The sequence below is a fragment of the Crocuta crocuta genome, unplaced genomic scaffold, assembly GCF_008692635.1.
Source record: "Crocuta crocuta isolate KB4526 unplaced genomic scaffold, BGI_CrCroc_1.0 scaffold161, whole genome shotgun sequence".
NCBI lineage: Eukaryota > Metazoa > Chordata > Mammalia > Carnivora > Hyaenidae > Crocuta > Crocuta crocuta.
Genome location: NW_027527937.1, coordinates 300,803 through 322,765, shown reverse-complemented (window position 1 = coordinate 322,765; position 21,963 = coordinate 300,803). Strand labels below are relative to the sequence as shown.

At 36.2% G+C, this 21,963-nt stretch overlaps 1 protein-coding gene across 1 annotated transcript; it reads right to left on the bottom strand.

Annotated features, from left to right (window-relative positions):
- Nucleotides 1–517: 517 nt before the first annotated feature.
- SLC5A7 (solute carrier family 5 member 7) lies at nucleotides 518–21,351 on the bottom strand. The gene is made up of 8 exons (XM_077752217.1): nucleotides 21,174–21,351; nucleotides 16,702–16,815; nucleotides 15,812–15,967; nucleotides 11,752–11,900; nucleotides 8,239–8,382; nucleotides 5,184–5,337; nucleotides 2,153–2,370; nucleotides 518–1,144 (listed from the first exon to the last, which is right to left on the bottom strand). Exons 1-8 carry the CDS (start codon nucleotides 21,349–21,351, stop codon nucleotides 518–520), a joined length of 1,740 nt encoding a protein of 579 aa, XP_077608343.1.
- Nucleotides 21,352–21,963: the final 612 nt, after the last annotated feature.

The following is a 21,963-nucleotide window of genomic DNA, read 5'->3' as shown; positions in this document are numbered from 1 at the left end:
GCAAGGAGGGGTTAACCATCAAGACATCAGGACAATCACCCATTGATTTGTTGCACCGTTCATTAGAGTGATGGCAAGTTACTCTCCCAACTTCATCTTGACAATGAACTAGACGCCCTAGTGCAGTAGCAGTCAAGGTCTGGATCAAGTCTCCCGAATTTCCTTGGCTCTTTCATATCTACTTCTTCTTTTTTTTTTTTTTCAGAATAAAGATAAATACTTTGACTTTCTGTTATTTGAGTGGGGTTTAATTCACTTTTGAATATTTAACAAAAATATCTAGAGTCAGAATCAAATGAGGACGAGAAATATCGATGAGAAAGCAAGCTGTTGCTTTCACAAATGCTTCCTTCTAGCTTGGCTTGCATTTTTGCAATTGCCCTTTTATATGGATTTTTGTCCTCCTGAATGCTGCTTATTTTTAAGTATATTTTTTATATGCTGCAACCCGTCCTTCCCAGACTAGCCTGCTATAGCGCTCTGTTTGTGAAAGCATTATTTTATGTGGATGGAGTCATTAGGAGTTATCTTCAGTCCCAGACCCTTCTGGGCTTGAATCAATGTCGAGGAAGGCCTCCTTATTGGTAAAAGTTGAGCTGAGAGTTATGCTCTGTCGGGGCTTCACAGGTGCAAGTTCATCTAACTTAATATTTTCATTTTTGACCAGAATTGTCTTATCCATATTTTCTTCACTGTGCCTTGCAACCACAGCATCAAATACATCTAATTTGGGAGGCAAGGTTCCACTCTCAAATAGGTATTTGGCTAGATAGGAGATGCAAATGTTGGATAAGAAGGAGGTAACCATGGAAAGGGTTTTAAATGGAAATCTCTGATTATATATGCCATTCTTATCAGGGTAATAGCCAGGATAAAAGATCAAGGGCTGCAGGTACAGATATGGCTCCCCGCCAGTTATCCTCAAGAAAAGGCCAGACACATAACCTGCCACGGCTCCATACGTGTTGGTTCCCTTGACGAAGAGCACACAGAGCAGCTGCGGGAAGATGATGATGTAAACGAGGTCTGAGCTGAGGTACCAGAGCCCATACACAGTCTTTGTCAGCAAGGCCATGGCTGTCGCAGAAGCTCCAAACACAAACACTGTGATTCGCATGACCCAGATGATTTCCTTGTCTGATGCCTGCAAGAAATTGCCATAGTCACAGATTTTCACAGTGTGCTGGTTCATTTAGGTGAAGAATGAAATGCATTTCTGTGCTTTAAAGCAGGTTCAAATAGCTCAATGAGGGCAAAACCAACCTAAATGACAGTGTAGGAACCAAGAAATCTAGGTGGCTTCCCTGATGGGCCTTTGTGAGAGGTTTCTGTGTGTTTTGTGCAGGAAGCACAGGCAAGCTGCACCTTTCCCTGAACATGCAGGGGGAGAGGTGAGAGGAGCTAATGTGCCATCACAGGGGAATAGTAATGCAAGAGGAGATTTCATGTGCTTTTCATATTAAGGAACAGTTCTTATGCGGCCATGAGGATGCATGGCCCACCCTTGTTTCCTCTCTCCTAGGAATTCTACCACCTTTACGGCCAGCCACCTTAAAAACATGTGGGACCATTTTGTTAACTATGACCTAGAAAAACTAGAGAGAGACAGGCCTTAATGAAGGAAGAAGATGGACAGGAGCTCCTGGCTACTCAGTGACACAATAGCACTGTTCTGTACCTATTTTATTCAATAAGGATAATCACACTGAGAGGCTATTTTCTCACAAACATGGACTTGGGAGTTCAAGTTAAGAGTGGGGCAGATGCTACACAAATGTTCATCAAATAACATACCATGTTCTGCTTCAAGTTTCTTATAGTACCTGATTAAACTCAAAGTTTTTCTAAGATATTTTAGGTTTCATTATTCTTTCATTAGAAAGACAAGAAATGTGAATTATAGTAATATGACTGTAGCTCTTAAAAAATGCTTACGTTGGTTTGTTCCCTTCTGTACTAACGTGAATAGTAGCATGCATTAAAGACATTCATATACAGCACAAATAAAATTCAGCATTATTTAATCTTGTGTACCTAATCAGAGTAGGGTCAGATTTTAATATAGAATATTAATAAATATATAACATTACAGATACAGTAAATGCAATGATTACAAGAGCAATAATGTTAGACTTGAAAAGACTGTTCTTACATTCTGTCTGAATGAAAGCTGGTAGATGTTCCGGGCAAACATGGAGCTTGCTGACAAGATAGAAGAATCTGCTGATGACATAACGGCAGCAGAAACTGCACCGAGACCAAAGAAAGAAATGTACACAGGGCAGAGGTACTTCAGAACAATTGGTAAAATCATGTCTGCTTCATTGTTGTCCTTGGGATCTAGAGGCCTATATGTAGTCTGGTTCCAGTCTGTTGAATAGAAACAACAGATATAACAACAACTAAAGGGCCATATGTTCTTTATCCACCTGGGGGCCATCCCATTCTCTAGGAAGTTTTAAAATAAATTCAGAATGTATTAATTAGTGTGATCAGAGATGTCTAGTTAGTATAATTATGTATGTTGGTCTAAGTAGGTAGGAAGTCTATGTGCTGTAGGTCAAGTGAAATGGTCTCGTGTACAATTCTGGAAGGTAATCAGTTTTGGTTACCCTTACTCTTATTCGCAAGACCTGTATCTATCTATCTATCTATCTATCTATCTATCTATCTATCTATCTATCTATCTATCTGTCATCTATCTATCTGTCTATCTATACCTATTAGCTATCTATCACCAGCTATCTATCATCTATCTATCTACTCATTTATCTACTTACCTACCTATTATCTATTTCTCTTATTCAGTTGTGATATGAAATTGTACAGAATCATAGAAAACATATGTTATAAAAAGCATAGAGTATTTCTTCAGCGAGTTGGAGATATGAGAGGACACTTATTGCTTCAGTCTTTAGTCTCTAGTCATATAAGCATTCACAGATAGACAATAGTGAGGCTATTCTCATCCATTCTCTTCCTGTATATAACCTTGGCTTGGGATCTCCCTCAGCATTATTTTTCTCCCAACTAAATTGCTTCTTGTATTGAATTCCACTTACGGGAATTAGGAGGAATGATAGATAAAGGAAAATCCTTGTTTTATTGAGTAGAAAGTGCAGGTATGAGGCTGACATTTTCAGGAGGTTTTTGAACTCCATGTAAAAGAACTCAAAACATAAAAGGTAAAAGGACTACTGAGAAAGCAGGAGGACATGGGCATCAGAGGTGTATAGGCAATGTTTTGCAGCGCATCCCTGGCTAAGTTTGTGGGCCAGGTTGTTAAAAGCAATGAGTCAGTTTGATAGTTGTGAGGATAGGGAAAAAATGGGCAGAGGATGGCAAGTGCTTGATTTTGTTAAAGCAAGAAGTAAAAGGAAGAATCATCATTGGATGCAGTGGTTCGCAAACCTGAATGAACATTGGGATCCCTCATGCATGCCTTTAAAATGCAGAGTCCTAAACTCCTATCCTGAAATATTCTAATTGCATATGTCTGAATGATGATAATATTCAGTCAAATCTGGAGATTCACTAAACTATAGTTAATTCAATGCATTGACCTTTGGAGTAAAATTTAACTACAAATATTATCAATTTATTTGATCTTCACAAAATAACTCTGTGAAGCTGACTTAGAAAAACCACATACATAGGGCATCTAGGTGGCTCAGTCAAGCATCAGACTTTGGCTCAGGTCATGATCTCACAAGTCATGGGTTCAAGCCTTGCATTGGGTTATCTGCTGTCAGCACAGAGCGTACTTCAGATCCTGTGTCCCTCTCTCTCTGTGCCCCTCCCCCCTCTAAAATAAATAAATATCAAAAAAAGAAAAAGAGAAAAACTACATATATAAATTATACAACCATACATTTCCATACAGAGAAGAATGTATGTAAATGTTTGAAACAGTTTTTAAAACCACAAAGCCAAAGTAAGCAACATAAAGTTTCTTGAAATGTATAAAAAGTTTTTTGAAAAAATAAAATAGGCAAATGTGCTTTCAAGTTTTAAAATTTGAAACGCAGAAATTATACTTGATATTGATACTATAAAGAAATAAAACACTATTTTTTTATTTCAGAGAGTTTAAGATTTTTATTATAATTGAAGGAACTGCATGATCAATTAAACATGGTCAGCATTATTTTTCAGAATTTTCCATCATTTATGCAAGTATGTATGTATGTATGAGTTACAGTTTATTTAGAGAGAGCATGAGAGAGATTTAAAAAATGTTTTAAATAGAGAGGCTAACTGGGAGATAAGAATTTCATAATGCTCTTTTTACTAATTTTGAGTAAATTATTCTCTAAGTGACTTACTGCCTTCAGTTTATCTTTATCTTGCAAACTTATTTACTTATTTCTCCAAGAAAGAAAACTTTTAATTAACAAACTATAAAAATGTAAAGCAGGCATCTCATGTTCAAAGTGGGCCTTAGGTGTCAGGTAAATTTCTAAGCCAATGGCTCTCAACTTGGGCGGCACTTTGACCTACAAAGCAACTTTAAAAAACACTGCTCTCTGGTTGCATCTTAGATTATTAAAATAAAATCCCCGTGGGATAGGATAGAAGTAGGTATTTTTTAGGGGAAGCTGGGTGGCTCAGTCGGTTAAGCATCTGACTTTGGCTCAGGTCATGATCTCACGGTTTGTGGGTTCGAGCCCTGCATCGGGCTCTGTGCTGACAGCTAGCTCAGAGCCTGGAGCCTGTTTCAGATTCTGTATCTCCCTCTCTCTCTGACCCTCCCCTATTCATGCTGTCTCTCTCTCTCTCTCTCTCTCTCTCTCTCTCTCTCTCTCGGAAATAAAAGAAAAAAAAAGAAGTAGGTATTTTTTAAAGAATCCCTCCTCTCCCTGGATGATGTCAACATGCAACTTGGTTGAGAATCATTGCTGACAGGATTACATATACACAATTGGTAAGTACACCAGCATGGGGGAGGGGCTGTGCTCATAAATGTTTTATTGGTGAGGAGAGAAACCAAAAACTGTTTGGAGGCATGGAGCTAAAATGCAACTGTTTGAATGCTTTAACAAAGGTCTGTGTATGAATATGATGAGAAACAATCAACTAGGCGTGGATAAGAGGGAAAGTGGGGCACGGAGGGAGACTGGGTGGTGATTGGTCACTTCAGTGAAGCCTCAAAGGGTCAATTAGTAAAGTTGTGAGAGATATACCTGTTGATGCTCCGATGGCCCCAATGAGTATGGCTGGTAGAGCCATCACCAGGCAGCCAAAAGCTGCCAGGAATGACAACACTTGAGCATAGGTAGCTGAGGATGAAGAGAGGACCCTCTGGAAGTAGGCTTGCCATGGGATTCCACCCAGCATCTGCATGGGGAACAACAGGGACTCAGAATGAATTAGAGGCAAATAACAGCTATTTGGTGTTTTTTAAATAATATTTTTTATAGTAACATTCACAGTAGTCATTTGTATAGCTCTCATCCATGCTAAATATCTTAACTGTGATCATCACATTTTGAAAACTGTACAGCATTTCCTCAAGTTTTTTGCTTCATAATTACATAATACAATCTTTTCTATTCTTTAATTTCCCTACTTTAAGCTGCATTACAACTCTCAGAACCCTAAACTTTGTTTTCATATGGAGGTTCTTTTTAAAAAAAATTATTTACTTATTTTGAGAGAGAGAGAGAGAGAAGCATGGGGGCGGGGCAGAGAGAGAAAGGGGGGGAGAGAGAGAGAATCCAAAGCAGGCTCCATGCTGTCAGCACTGAGCCTGAAGTGGGACTTGATCTCATGAATCGTGAGATCATCACTTGAGCTGACACACCAAGGGTAGGTTGCTCAATCGACTGAGCCATACATGGGGGATGTACTTAAAACTCTTACTGAGGATATGAATCATAAACATTTTGGGACAGTGAACTATAATGTAATTTGTTGTCTGCTATAAAGAAGTATGTATGGGAAGAAAAATGTGAAACAATTATTTAGGGTAACAGAGGGAAGGGGAAAGGTAGGCAGACTGACAGCTGCATGGCAATCAGGAACACCTGCAGGAATGACAGGGAGTCAGTTCTGAAGCATTGATAAGGTGTCACTATGTGGAGATGCAGAGAGAAGACAGCACCTGGTAAAGAATCCGGTGTGAAAATGGGAGAAAGAAAGAAAAAGCAACGAAGCAGCTATGAGATCACTGTGTCTTTGTCTTAATGAATGATAGGGTGTGGGGGGGGCATCTAGAGAGGAGGCTGGAGAATACTTTCTCCTTGATTACTGCTATGGTCCTTTGACTCACATACAGTCACTGTTCATGAGTGAACTGGTGAATGAATTTCCCATATCACAAAGTATTGAAGTTGTTTCTTTAATTGCCTCTCACTGGGCTCTAAATTCTGGGATGTATTGTTTATCATTATCACACCTGTACCAATGTGAGTGCCAGCCCAGGAAAGGATCAAAATTCAAAGTATGGTTTCTACTGAATGCTATCACTTTCACACCACTCTAAAGTTGAGAACCTGTTAAATCAAGACTGTATGTATATTATTAACATTTTCTATGCCAATGAACATTCATCAATAATTTAGATGCTTATATGAATCTATACACCATCATTTACATGCCGATCTCTTTGGACATTTAAGTCACCAGGGCTTTGTAAGTGAAGTGAAATCAGACCTCCACAGACAAACAGAAGGTCTGATGGTGAGGAGGAAGATGGGTTTGGAGAAGTGAAACGTGAGTGGGCTGCTGCAGGGAGACCATGAAGGGCTATTACAACAGGCCAGGTGAGGAATGCTGTCAGTGAGCAGGTTCAGGGTGGGGCTGGGGGATACCTTGAAGGTTTCCAGAGCAGGAATCCATAAATCTTTTACGACAAATGGAAGTTCAGAGTGAAAATTGGAAGGTTGGAGACCACTGGTGAAACATTTGGAGGCTTCCTTCTACAATTCAGTCCTTCATTCATTCATTATCTATTATTGCATTTTCACTTCTGTTACATTTTGAAGAATGAGCATAACTTAGTCATATAACTTTTTGAAGTGGAAGAAACCTTAGCAGTCATTAGACATAATGCCTTATATTCAAGATCCCTTAAATCAGAGGACTAAAGTGTGGTGTAGAAAAAATAATTTTTGGGTCTTGATTCTCTATTTCAATCCTTCACTCAGAGAATTGTGTGATTATCAACAAACTGCCTATGTTCTCATAGTGCCATAATCTCCTCCATGTAACCATAAGTAGTATATCTACCATGCAGATATAAGTTCATACACACATAGTATTTAACCCCATTCTCCATTCAATTCATAATTATAATCCAATCTAGAAAAATGTCAGCCAATATATTTCTTAACAATCCTTGGGAAAGAAGCTCTTCTCGCCACCACTGAAAACAACTTGTTTTCCTGTTTTCCTGTCTTGTTATCAGGAAATTCTTTACTGGGACAGACATATATACCTTCACGGCTGAAATTTAGCAAAGTGCCATAATGACAAAGTGAAATCAGAAAGTATTGTGAACTCTTTAAAAAGGAAACAAAACCAATTTCCCCTCAATTGTGATATAAATATTAATCTATTTCTTAGTGTTGTATTTTTCTAAGTAACCACTCCAAGTAGTAAAATCACAATCTCTGGCAGTTTCTTTTGGTTTTCCTTTCTTTCCTCAATCTGTGATCTGCCTTTATATCTCCTGTGCCCCACTGTTCATTGCCAACAGCTTCATCCCAAAGTTCTGCCAAGTTCGTAAGCTCTCTCTGATGTCCCAAGACTTCTTTCCTGACATCTTTCCTGAGAGACACCTCCTTTCACAATTTCTGTCTGCACTAAGGGCCTTTTGGCATGACTAATTTACTTATTAAGTAATTAGATACTGAATGGGTCACTTATTTCAGAAGAAGTTGGTTGTAATGCCTTAACCCAAAATACAAATTAAAACTTTTAGAAGGCTTGACTTCGGACTGGGGAGGAACCTGGGGGGTAGGGCATAGTGTTCTTCACTTGTAGGACATCACAAATGGGGACACACCATATATTACCCTATGGACATTGTCTCTTGAATGCTTCACTCTCTCTCCACTTTGACACTAATCAGCTGCCAAAGCCAGTAATTAGCTCCAGCCTTCCAACAGGAAGTAGTCAGTGTGGAAACAGACATAAGCTAGTAGGTAAAATTTATATGAAAGCCTTCAAATCTTAAAAATGCATTTGATTTTAGGAAAAATGAGACTACATTCCTTAGTTAAGGGCATTACTTACCAACAATAGAAAACTATCAAGCCAAGTGTAGATTTCAAATGATTCAATGGTCCCCAGCCAAGGCTTTTGGTATTTGGTGTGAAGAGCAGTGTACCCAATGTCGGCAACTGCAGAATGTGACAGGGCGAAGGGGACACTGATCCACTGCAACCAAAGAGGGACAGGAGAATGTTAAGCTATGATTTTTACCTGTCTAATATATGCAAGGTTTAGCCACGTATGTTGTTTTCCCATGGACCACTTAGCTCTGTTGTTCCTCTTGTTGAGACACAGAAGATCTTGGAATCAAGTTCTCTGTGGGATGCCATGAAATACTTATTTACAAAAGTTAGAGTAGCATATTATCTACATCTGTGCTTAATTACATTATATCTTATCAAATATAAGAGCAGTCAACAAACCTTTGCAAGAAAACATGAAAATTGAGAACATTAAGTATATTGATATATAAACACTGTTTGTTTTCTTTGAATTAGATGTCCAATTTTTAAAGTGACAAGGAAAGGCCTGATTGAGAATTTGATGGGTGAGACAAAGCTTCAGGGGTGAGTCTAGTGCTAAAACAAGAAGAAGGAAGTGAATGGGGAGACCGTCTATGTGGAACAAGGCAAAGAGGAATGCACACACATATGTTGGGTGACAAGTGGTTAAGGGAAATGGGACAGATAAACATAAATATATGGAGAGAAATCTGAATTGCAAACTGAGGGATTTTTGTTTTGTTTTGCAGGCAACTTGAAGCTAGAGGCATTTCTTCTAAGTTTGTTTTTTTTTTAAAGTCTTAAGTTAGTTAATATACAGTGTAAAAGTAGTTTCAGGTGAACAATTAAATCCTTACAACACCTGGTGTTCATCACAGGCAGTGCCCTCCATAATGCCCATCATCTGTTTCATCTATCCCCTCACCTACCTTCCCTCTGGTAACCATCGGTTTGTTCTCTATAGTTAAGAGTCTGTTTCTTGGTTTGCCTCTGTTTCTATATGCTAGTTTTGTTTCATAAATTCCACATATGAGTGAAATTATATGGTATTTGTCTTTCTCTGACTGACTTATTTTGCTTAACATAACACTCTCTAGCTCCATCCATGTCATTGCAAGTGGCAAGATTTCAATCCTTTTTTATGGCTGAGTAATATTCCATTGTATATATGGGGCACATGTTCTTTATCCATTCATCAGTCGGTGGACATTTGGGTTCTTTCCATAATTTGGCTATTGTAGATAATGATGATGTAAATATCAGGGTGCATTTATGCCTTTGAATTAGTATTTTTGTATTCTTTGAGTAAATACCTAGAAGTGTGATTGCTGGAATACAGGGTAGTTTGATTTTTAACTTTTGGAGGAACCTCCATACTGTCTTCCAGAGTGGCTGTACCTGTTGCTTTCTCACCATCAGTGTAAGAGGCTTCCCCTTTCTGCACATTCTCACCAACACCCGTTGTTTTTTCTGAGTTTTAAAAAGAGTTTAGTAGACTTCTTCTGCATTTTAATTTCTAGATGTGAACAGTGAGCTTAGGAGAAGGAGAAGTCACAAAAAGCAGTAGGTACGCTAATATGACTCCGGTAAAGGCTTAAAATAGAACAATGATATTGGAAATAGAAAGACACTGGCACCAAAAAGTATTATGAGGAGAGATTCAAAAGCCCTTAGATTACAGTGGGAAGAGAGGTCAGAGAGGGAAAATAAACAGATGAACCTCCAGTTTACAGTTGTGGACCTCCAAGGATAGTGATAAAATCAACAGAATTGGAAAATTTGAGAAAAGGAATTGGTAAGGTGTGAGTTGATTCATTAATTACATATGCACGTATAGCCATTTGAAGGTTGGAAAACAAACCATTCTTGGCCTTTTATTCAGTCAAATCAATCGACTCTTGACTAATAACCAAGACAACTTGATTCCTTATCAGCTTAGTGCCATTTTGTAGCAGAAAAGCACTCTAACATCTATCCCCACATATATTTGCCCTGCCATCTTTGTACTGACATGCTTGATTTAAGCACCTGTGCATTTTAAGTTCTGGTCTCATGCAAAGCAATGAGAAATTACATTTAACATCAACAAATAGCTTCATCCCCTGAGGTCGTGTTTGTTAGAATACCAAGTGCATCAACTATGAGAGCTGTCAGTGCCATACCAACCTTGCCTCCAAAGTTCTGAACAGAGATTTATTTCTGGAAGTGTATGATGATGCTAAAGAGAATTCCGAATTTCAGCACTGCCCACTTGCTTTTGGCAATTTAAAAATAAAAAAAAGTAGAGTCATTGAACAAATTAAATATATTTGAATTCAATTAAAATACAAGTGAATGAAGTTCCATGAAATGCACATAGATTTTAGGGGGGAAAGAGGATATATTATGATCATTGCTAGCATATGTTAATTTGTGCTTGAAATATAACTTTAATTGTAGTAGGTTCTTTAAATTTTTTCCTCCATTATTAATGATGATAGAAAACAAAAACAAAAAAAAAACAAAAAAATGAGTAAGATTCAACTTCATTTTTCATTTCTGACTGTCTAGTGTAAACACTAACATAGGTTGAAGAGCTTTTCAATATGAGAAAAATAAGGAAAAAAGAGGAGGCTGAAGGGTGCTTTAATCATCTGTGGAAAGTAAATCATAATGTGCAGTCTTAGCATGCTCTATCCGTGGACTTTCTACAAGAGCACCTCCCCTATAGGCTACACAGCTGAGATAACATACACATGTCTGAACTCAATACAGTGCCCGGACCAGGGTGGTCACACCATTTCTTCAATAATTCTTTAGATATGTTTCAGGTGTTGGATATTATTATATGAATAATAATACAGTCTTCACATTTTAAGATTTTGAGTTTACAAAGGCTCAAGATTGACTAAAATGTGCAGGTAAAATACAAAAGCACTTTTAATACCAATTATATTCATGTCTTATAATTCAGTACTTTTTACTGAATAAACATACATATATGACCTAACTTAATTGAGGGCTTACAAGCAATACATAATAAATCTCATGCTTTTTCTTTGTTTTTAGACTCCAAATAGTGATGATAAATATTGAAACCCATAGTTTTTCCAATGGGATAGTTTCTGTTTTATGAGCGTCTTATGTAATTAGAACTAATACAAGGAAAGGGTAAGAGACTAATGCAGGTAAGCACTAACATTGTCATTTTAACTCTGTGTAAAGTATTGTTTGCCTTCAAACTCAAGGAAGAGTATATAAAAGTTTCCATCAAATGTGGGCATGAAGGAAAGGAAGTCTTAGATCTTTTTAAGAATTAAATTGAAGGCATATTTTCTGTCAAAATTCAATTAAATGACTACACGTTTTCATCCAATTAATTCAATGAGAAATTTAAAGTTTCAAATGGCACATGACTTACTATATATTACTCATGTTGGAAAATAACATTTCTATTCAATTTTGTTGAGTTAGTATAAAATACCACATTATCTTTTAGAAAGAAGAAGGAAAGGAAAGGAAGAAAAAACAGTCTGTGAATAGCCCCACTTACCAGGCCTATGAAGATGCAGAAAAGCTGAACTACATCAGTGTAGGCCACGGAGTAGAGACCACCCACCAGCGTGTACAGAGTGGCAATGAGAGCAGAAACAATGACAGAAGCTTGCACATTGACGTTAATGATCACGCTGATGGTGGCTCCTAAATAAAGCAGACCAGAGAATGCTGTGGTCAAGGTAATCAAATGGATTCCACTTTCTGTTCAAGAATATGTTGAATGTTCAGTACCAGCAGGTAGTGCTCCTGTCTCATGTGAAATGTATTGGATGATAACAGCCAAAGTGAATTTTCATGTTGAAGTCTTAAAATCTATAAAATATTATTCCTTCCTGAAATTGGTGCTTTGGTAACTTACATATGTAGGGACACCCAAAATTGATGATATGACCTCAGATTTCCATGAAATATATTAAATTTAATACTATTATAAGAACTTACTGGGGCACCTGGGTGGCTTAGTTGGTTAAGCATTCGACTTTTGGTTTCAGTTTAGGTCATGATCTCATGGTTAGTCAGTTTAAGCCCCTTTTTGGGCTCTGCAGCTGGCAGTGTGGAGCCTGCATGGGATTTTCTGTCTCTCCCTATCTTTCTGCCTCTCCCTTGCTTGCACTCCTTCTGTCTCTCTCAAATAAATAAACTTTTTTAAAAAAGAACTTACAATAATTTTACTAGCTATCTGAACAGACTTTAATTAAATTTATACAATATATTTACTCATATTCATGAGATAAATCACCAATTTCCACATTTTGCAATTAATATTCATTTTCCATTTGGCATTAACTCTGACCTTTGATAGCTTTTCGTAATGACAGATGGTATAAAGTGCCAAGGTTTAAGACAACTTTGTAGGAGAAAATAATAAAACTGGTAAAGTTAATCCAGTCCTGCTGCTAGGACACCAACATATTGAAGAACCCTAGATTTCAACATTGTATTTTTAAGTAATTTTCCTTATCAGAATTTTAAAACTGCCTTAGAAAAAATTATGTTTTTCTTACTTTCTGACTGCTTATGTGTTTTTGGTGTCTCTATTTCCAATGAGAATATGAGGATATGGACACTGGACCACTGTGGATGTTGGACTTCCAGTTCAGAATTTACCTGCCACTTTACAAACCATTTCTTCATTGTTCTCAAAAGTTACACAGTTTATGTCTTATATTGTTAACACAGCAATTATAGGAATACCAGTATATGTGCAACAAATCTGCAATTTTTTTGTATCATTAATTGCAATCTTATGTTCTGCTACCATTCCTCAACAATATAAAATATTATTCAAAAATTTTTCTTAGTTCTTTGCCTTTGGTAATAAAATTAAATTATTTTTATGATTAAAAATGAATTAATAAAAGGAAAAGTATAGTATTGGAGGATGAAGATGAGGGAAGATGGTCAATTTGGATCAGTCCAAAGGTGATGACTTTGGATAATGGACTGAGTTTTTGCTTCATGTTGAAACTTTAGTTGCAATTCTTTGCCAATCTTCATTTGGTCTGGTTCTCAATTTTAACAACATTTCTAAGTTATATCTCAGGAATTATGACAAGTCCAGTTATTACACTGCCTCTTTGGGCTCCTGTTTAATTTTCTACCGATTCATGACATTTTTATTAATTCCATACCTACAAAAGTTAGGAAGGGAGGCTATATGCTATAGAAGAAAGATCACTGAACTAGGATTTTAAAGAAATGGATCCTGGTAAATACTGCCATTTGCTTGTAACTCAGTGGTTTTAAAGAAATCACCCACTTTTCTATCACTATTAAGATCGGGATTATTTTTTTTCCTCTAAAATATTTTCTAAATAATTCCATCATTTGTAGTAACTAAAATTGAAGTTACACTTTCATATCTGCTGTGAAATATTAGTTTACTCATGAAGCCATTAAAATAAACCCACAATAAAGTTATAAAAATTCACTGAATTTGATCTGAGTAGTGTAAATATACATTTCCTTAAAAATGTATGTAAAGGATGTTGTCCAATTATGACAAAGGCATACTTTAAAATTCTCCTATGTTTCAGCACATTCACAGGAAGGTGATAATAGATGTTATATTTGTTTACTCTTAAGTATTCCAAGTTATTTCTAATAAGCACTAATTTTGAATTATGTCCAACTATTATTTTTGATGAAAATATGTGTTAATTTAAAAATACACATTCTCTTTACCAGAGCATATAGTTCAAGCAATAGGAGCAATGTGTTTTATACATGTACATGTTTTTGATATATGTGTGCATCTCCATAGAGAGGGATATATAGATATCAACACATTTTACATACTTTGTGACATAACACATAGGTGTAGACACACACATACACATATACAATAATAACTAACTGCAGAAAAGTTCAAAGTTTGGTTCAAGTTTATATTTCCAAAGTACTTTAGAAATATTAGTTTATTATTTCAATTCTCCCTTCAGGGCTCTGTTATATAAATTGATCTGTATTCCATGAGAGTGAACATTTTGTATTCATTCTGTTAGCTATTCAGCCCACTCCTTTTTAAATATCTCAGCAGGCAGTTTGTTCTTAAAATCAACATTTTCTAGTGTTGAAACCAATGACAAACTACCATTGCTTCTTGGCTAATGAGAGCAAGGTGGGAAAGGAGACATATTTTTACACATAATTTCATTAGGATATAAGTGCAGTGGTAGTTGTGGAGTATTATTTTACAGTACCAAGAAAGTGAAACATTTTCCACTGAGTTATTACAGTTTTTTATAGCTATGAAACTCTTTTCTACATCAAATCATCCCTTCATTTTATAGTTGGAGACCAAGAAGTTAAGATTATATGGGAGTTTGAAAAATAATGGCATGAAAGGTAGTATAAACTAATATCTGACATTACAGGGGTCAGATGTGATGATAATACTGAATCAGAAGATAAGTTTGTAGTCAAGAATAGAAGGTGTATATTCACCTTATCTTACTTTTTCTTTGACCACTTAGGATCTAGCTATAGACATAAGCCCTTTATTTTCATTTATAAGAAGAAATGGAGAGAAACAATCATGGATTCCTGGATATCAAACAGGGACATAGCTCACTGAGGAAGGCTGTGGAACTTCCAACTCTATTAATCATCAAGAAGGAACTCAGCACTCAGTGAAATGGTTTCTATTTCCCCTTGATAAAAAGTCAGGTTATTGAGCCTGACCAATCTCCCACCATCTTGTTTTCTAAACCTTGCAAGAGGGCTGAGAACTGATGGGCCAAGTATAGGTTGATCTTAGCATTAATTGGTCTTGGTAGTAAGTTAGGTCCTAAGGAGTCTAAGTTTATTTTCTAGATCCCTAAACATATCTACAACCCAGTATTTTAGGATGTACTAGGATTACACTGAGAAAGGAAATAACGTTGTTTTTCTTCTTTTGAAGAAAGTATAGCCATAGGTGACTCATTCATTCATTCGTCATAAGATTACAACTTTTAACAATACACAAGTCCTACATTTAAAAAATTTAGAATCCCCTTTGTGAGGTTAGATTTGGGCATGATATAGATAAATAGGCACATAATAATACAAAGTAACAAGTTCAATGAAAATAAAACCCTAGGTGTCTAAGGAAGCCCATAGAAAAAGCATCTGGCAAGGTCAGGATTACTGGTCCAAAGAAGTGACATCTATAAGAAGACTGAAGGACATTTCCTGGTTAGCTAGGTAGAAGTGCAAAATGAAAGGGTAGAAAGGAGTTCAAAGCAGAGGGCACCTGGGCTTGCACAGTGTCAGAGGCAAGAGAGGAGATCTATAATTCTGAAAAAGTAAGGAGGAGGGTGTGTGTGTGATGAAAGGAACCAGAGCCTATGTCATAAAAAGCTTTATGGGTCCACTTCAAAGTTTAGAAGGGGAAAATAAAGGGACATGATCAGATTTCAGTTTTAGAAGGATGAGTGTGGCTACCATGTGTAGACTAGAGGAAGAGGAACCTGATGAACCATAAGCAGGGAGATGGTTGTATTAATTCAGGTGAGAGAAGCTGCAGGTAGCCTGGCCTGTGATTGAAGGAAGTAAGAGGCAGAGGTTCTTACCTAAGGCAGAGAAAATGGCTGCAGCCCAAAACATTTCTCCCATTAGCGCAGGAATAAATAGGAGTCCACCCATGCGCTTTCCATAGATCTGCTGAAACGGGTCTAACATGGTCACATATCCTTTGGAACGCATAGGCTTTGCAAAGAACAAACCACCTAAAAGATATTAAACAAGTGTTTATGAGAAAATAAAAAATTCATAATATAATAGTTTTCACCAACATTATATTAGTTTCTCAAGGGAAATAAATTTTTTAGACATTTGATATGTGTGGAGGAACCAGCCTGAAATACACTGTGAATACAGAACCAAGACATACTTAGCAACCAAACATGACTTTCTTAATAAATTTGTCATTGTATGCATTCAAAGGGCCATTGAATGGTATATCTGAGGCATGTGGATTGAAAAACATGACCAGCATGGCACTCACTAAAATGCCTTTGTATCACCCAGCATAACATTTAGACCCTGATTAAGCACAAGATCCAATAAAAGTATTTTAAGTTCAAAAAACATTGGGAACTCTGTTATATAATATTCTTGACCTTTTCTCAGTTTAATTTACAAAAAGAAATTCAGGTACAATTCAAGTTGATTCATTGTTAATGATATCTCTACACTATTTTTGAAAGAAAAAAATTGTACACTAGGAAATTGACTATTCTCTTGCCATCAGATCAAGGGACTAAAATCATACTCCATAATCAAGAGATAAAATAATCTAAGCACTAGTGTTACTGATTCTTTTTAATAGCTACTTGAGAGAACTATGATAACCCTTTTTTCTACAATAGTTATTCACAGTTTGACTTGTTATTTCACTTGTTAGTACTCCTGTTCTTTATGCTTTACTAAGTGCGACACTAAGGTTTAAACTTTCACTTACCTAAAATCAGGCTAAGAGAATATCCAATTGGTGCCTGAGCCCAAGCTAGACCATAGTCTGGTACATACACTGCTTCAGCTGTCCCATTGATGTAACCTCCTCCGACCCAGGTGGCTGAAATAGAATGAAGAATGAGAGAAAGATGCTGCCAGACCCGTCATACCCCAGACCTGCTCAGGTTAACAGAGTGGCCAGTAGCCTCCTGTGACTGCTGCACACATGAAATGTGGCTAGTCTGGATTGAAGTGTTCCAAGTATAAAATAGACATTGGATTTCAAAGACTTCATATGCGAAGGTGAATGTAAGATGTCTCAATAATTGTTTTGCATTAATTATATGGTGAAATGGAAACATTTTCAGTGTATTGAGTTAACTACATTCTATTATTTAAATTTATTCCTCTTCTTTTTAATGTTATTTACAATGGTTTGTAGAAAATTTAACATTGTGACTCACATTGTATTCCTATTGGACAGCATTGCCCTGTCTTTGCTGAGTCCATTTAGTCATCAATACTTTAAAATGATATTGTTATATTCCAAAGTCTGAGATTATATATAAAATATTATATGCCTATTTCTAGTCTCAATAATACTACAACTTTCCCCCCAGCCTCCAGAACATGAAGTTAAGTTTCTTTATTTTAAGATTTTTTTGTTTTAATTGCATTGATCTTTTCACATGGATCATGATTATCTTCCTCAAGGAGGGGGCAGGGGTGTGTGTGTGCAGTTGTATATGTATGTGCTGCTTTTAAATTTTATTTTTAATTAATAGGGTTACTTCTTAAATACTCTGGGTACATAGGATTTTGGCAGAGATGTTCTCCATCCTAACATTACTTACTTTCTTAAATTATTAAGGGAGGAATGATAATTTTACTCCAAGGTGTCCAAAAGTGAGTTTAAATTATCTTTTTCCTCCTCTTCCCGAGTACCCAACATACACTTAGGACCTGGACTGACATTAGAATTTAAATATTGACTGCATACACACTTGCATTCTTTGTTCTAATTCTGGTCTTTTAGTAAGATATTTGATATTTCATGGAGAATAATAAGAAATATGTCTTCTTCAGATGTTACTTAATAGAACAAAACAACTGAAGGAAGAGGTCAAGGAACCAAAGAAAACACATGTTGGTTAAGCGAGTTTAGGCCAAGAAGGATCTATAAACTCTACAATTTTCTCTGAGAAGGCAATATCTTATTTGCTTCTTCCTGAAACACTTAGGTCCTTGTAATTTTTAAAATGTTTATTTACTTTTGAGAGAGAGTAGGGTAGAGGGAGAGAGAGAAAGGGAGACAGAATCTGAAGCAGGCTCCAGACTCTGAGCTGTCAATACAGAGCCTGACATGGGGCTCAAACTTGTGAACTGTGAGATCACAACCTGAGATGAAGTTGGACGCTTTACTGACTAAGCCACCCAGGTGCCCCAAATCTTTATAGTTTATATCCTTTAAGAATATTGCCAAAATATTTAAAACAATCCCTTGTAGAATGTGTGTAAAATTATGCAGAACATGGGCTTACATATCATATATGAGTCTGAATTATAGGCTATATTATCCAATTGGGAATAAAATTTGACTCTGAAAAGTTCTCTGAAATCTTAAAATTAGAATGTAAGTAAAATATTATGTATATGAAACTATCAAAGACAGGTGTTTCCATTGTGTTCATGCCAAAATTTACCTGGCTTTTAGTCCAGATACCAAGCAAAGAAGGGAATGTTTTAGGATTAGTATTTTTTTTAAAGGTTAACATGAAAAGACCTCCGTGGAAAGGAATCCTAAGCACATTTAAATAGACATACAAAATCTTAAATTAGACAACTATGCATATAGCAGCCACTTTCATCTGCTTGCTAGCTTTCATTTGGTTGTGAATAAATGACAAATGCTATTATTTGTTTTTCTCATTTTAAGTCCTCCAGGAAATTTAAACAGGGTTTCCTCTCTCCACTGTGTGTCTAATTAGGACTAAAGAAATGATTTTCACAGGTATAGAATCAGACTTGATTCTCCTTCTAGGCAACTAAGTCTCCTAACAACATACTAGCAGTGTTTCATTGCATAAAAGAAATGGTCTTATGAGCACAAAGCTTGTAAGTCATCATTTTTCATTGTGTAGATGTCCTCTCCCTTGTCCAAAAACAAAATTGGTATCTGAGTGATTGTAAACATTATAATATAGAAGTGAAGACTTGGTTGCTTATCCTGGTTAAGTCCCTCCATTTTTATCAATCTAGTCTCTTCTACACCAGGATTTGTTTGCATGTTTGTTTATTGCATGTCAGATTCATCAGAGAGGCCAAGAATTCTTTTAAACTAATACATTTTTATTTTTTAATCTTTATTCTTTATCAAACATATATGATCAATGAATCTGACAAAGTTTAGATAATATGGTTCAGATTTTAAATGAATTATGATAGTGACCAAGATTCTTTACAGTTCTGAAAGATTGAAAAAAATCTTTAAAAATTGAGCTAGACTATGACACTTCATATGAAGTAATCACGATTCAAATTTTTCTATACACTTTAAAAAAACCATTAGGTTGAAATAATCATTTTAGATCATAAAAAAACAAATTCTGAAATATTATTTTATGAACACAATAGAGCTAATATTAAACTAGAGTCATAGAGCACTATAATAACTTTCAATGAACAAAAACTTTGATGTACAGCAGCTCATTTATTCTTTTCAACAATTTTTTGAGTGAGATCAACTTTTATTGTTTTATTTTGCTTTTCTTCTCATTTTCTTCATACAGGAAAAACCTGAAGGGAATATAATCTGAATGTTTTGATGCACTTCAGATGCCAGTATCACATCTGGATCTTTAGGGTCAAGAAGAGGTTTTTGTGCTTATAATGAAAAATGAAAATTAAGATGCAAAGTTGTGCATGGTATGCATCAGTAGGTGGATAATAAGAGAAACAACATCTGAAAATCTATACCAACATTTCAGGAAACATAGGCAAATGGTAAGGCTATGGATGATTCTTAATCTTTATGTTTTCCTACTTATCTGTGTATATTAGATATCACAGAAAATAGTTTGCACAATACAGTTTGTCCTATATATGTGTGTACACAGAAAAATTGAGACACAGAAGGTAAAAAAGGACCTCTTTACAAATGTTGTGCCTTTATAAAGAGAGGAAGCAAAGCCAGCTGGAGGGCTGTATGTGGTGCATTGCAGACAGGCCCCAAGGTATGGTTGCCAGAAGACCAGGGTTTGGTGCTGACTCTGGTCCTTACTTAATCCCAGAACCCTCATAGTGCTCATGTATAAAGAGCCTCATAATGATCATATGACACCATATACAGTTGATGAAGTGTTAAAGGAACATAAAATGTATATGTCTGAAAAATAAAGCCTATGGTTCCATAAATTATTCTAGAACATTTTAGGTTTCAGATGGCTGGCAGGGATGCAGTCTTCACAGATTGCACTATTCTGTTACACGATTTCATATACAGATGAATCATGTTTAAATAGCACATCAGGACTGGGTATCATTTGGATATAATTTCTCATGGGATATTTTCCAATGGGCCCTCAGAGTTCCGGTTAGTCTGGATTATGTTGCTAATGTTTAAAAACCTAGTAAGAATCAGAAGTAAAATGTGTATTGTTAGTGAATACATAGCAAATAATATTAAAGATATAATTTTAAATTGTTGTTTTTCAGCAGTATTTTCAACAACCAAGAAGAATATAAAAGAGAAACAAGTCACCACTTGAACAGAACCACCTTTATGCACAGGAGGAAAGATAACAGCCTCTCTGAGCCCAGAGGGGGTTTGAGTAGGAAAGGGCTGCAGACTTTGGCTAAGCATTCCTGTTAGGACACGCCCTAGCATTCCCCCTTTTATATTAAGCCTTCTGGAAATCCTTGTTGTTGTTTTTTATCCCCAGTGCTATGGATTCCTAACATGTGATTGTGTTCCTCTGAGGAAATTAGTTTATTAAATGGGAGGATTAGGTTTCAAAACTGGGCATCTATCAATTTGCAATTGTGTTGCCCCTAATTGATTCATTCAGTTGAAAACCATCACCAGTTAATGTTCATTGACATTCATCATTTAAGACAACACAAAGTCACAACTTCGTGGCTGTATTAATGAACATGATGACACACTGACTTTATCACGTAGCTTGTAAGACTAAGGACACTTTTCTCCTTTGTTTTTATTCTGTTCCCACCCACTGAGCTGTCCAAATCGCCCAGATTCATTTCATTGATATTCTGTCCAGCGATTTATTATAAAATCATTTTGTTCGAGTACTACAGAGTTGACATCCATTTATTTTTGTTTCAAAAAAATGTAAAATTAATTTTAGAATATGTAATTAACGAGCATAAAGAATCCCCAAAGGACAAAGGCTGTTTGCTTTGTCACTCTGAGAAGCTAAGGAGGGGTGGGCAGCATGGAGCAGAGGCAACAGAACCTACCTGTCATGGTAAATCCACCCACCAGCAGACCAATGTCTCTGCCCCCAACTATGATGGCCTCGCTGCGCTCTTCTGAGCTGCCACTGTTTTTGGTTCTCCAGGCAGCCCATATTCCAACCAGCAATATTAGAAGGTAGAACACGATGATAGCAATCAGTCCTTCCACATGGAAAGCCATTTTTATCTAGGGGTCCAGATTCTTCCACAGTGAGCTACTTCATTAAGATTTCTGAAGAAAATACAGTAATGCATTATAAACCAGCCAAGCATGCATAGGCAGCTGGGAATAAACCAGCTGGCTCATGAGAGATCCTGGGCCACTTACAGAAAAAGCACATTGAAATTGCATATGACACTAGCAATTGCCAACAAATGTCCACTATTTTATTCTAATTAGTATTTATTTAACAGTTTAACATTGTTTTGAGCTTTCAAGAAGAAGAAAAAAATAGAAACAGCTGTTTACCAAATGTAATCACGGCCACTTTGTGCTTAAATAAATTCTTTCAATTTAAAATTAACCTTGTCTTGTACCTTAACTCAGTAACTCAGTCAAGAAATCATTTACAAAGAGGACATATCCGGCTTTTGGAACTAACTTACTATTCTATCTAAAATTTTTCAGTAATGTAAAGGGATTTGTAAGACTACTCTGAGAATTCTAACATATTCTTACATTCAGTCATCCATTCATTCCTCCCTCTCTCCTTTCAAACAATTGTACGTAATAGTTCCAACAGTAATGTGACATACAAATATCTGGGGGAAAAACTTTAGGAAAACCAGTTTC

What these genes read in the sequence shown, in the direction of transcription:
- SLC5A7 (XM_077752217.1), bottom strand. Translation starts at nt 21,351, where the DNA reads ATGGCTTTCCATGTGGAAGGACTGATTGCTATCATCGTGTTCTACCTT. An exon ending in AGCCATTTTCTCTGCCTTAG is followed by an intron (nt 11,901 to 15,811) that starts GTAAGAACCTCT and finishes TGCTTTATTTAG; the next exon opens with GAGCCACCATCAGCGTGATC. An exon ending in GGCCATCGGAGCATCAACAG is followed by an intron (nt 2,371 to 5,183) that starts GTATATCTCTCA and finishes TCTATTCAACAG; the next exon opens with ACTGGAACCAGACTACATAT.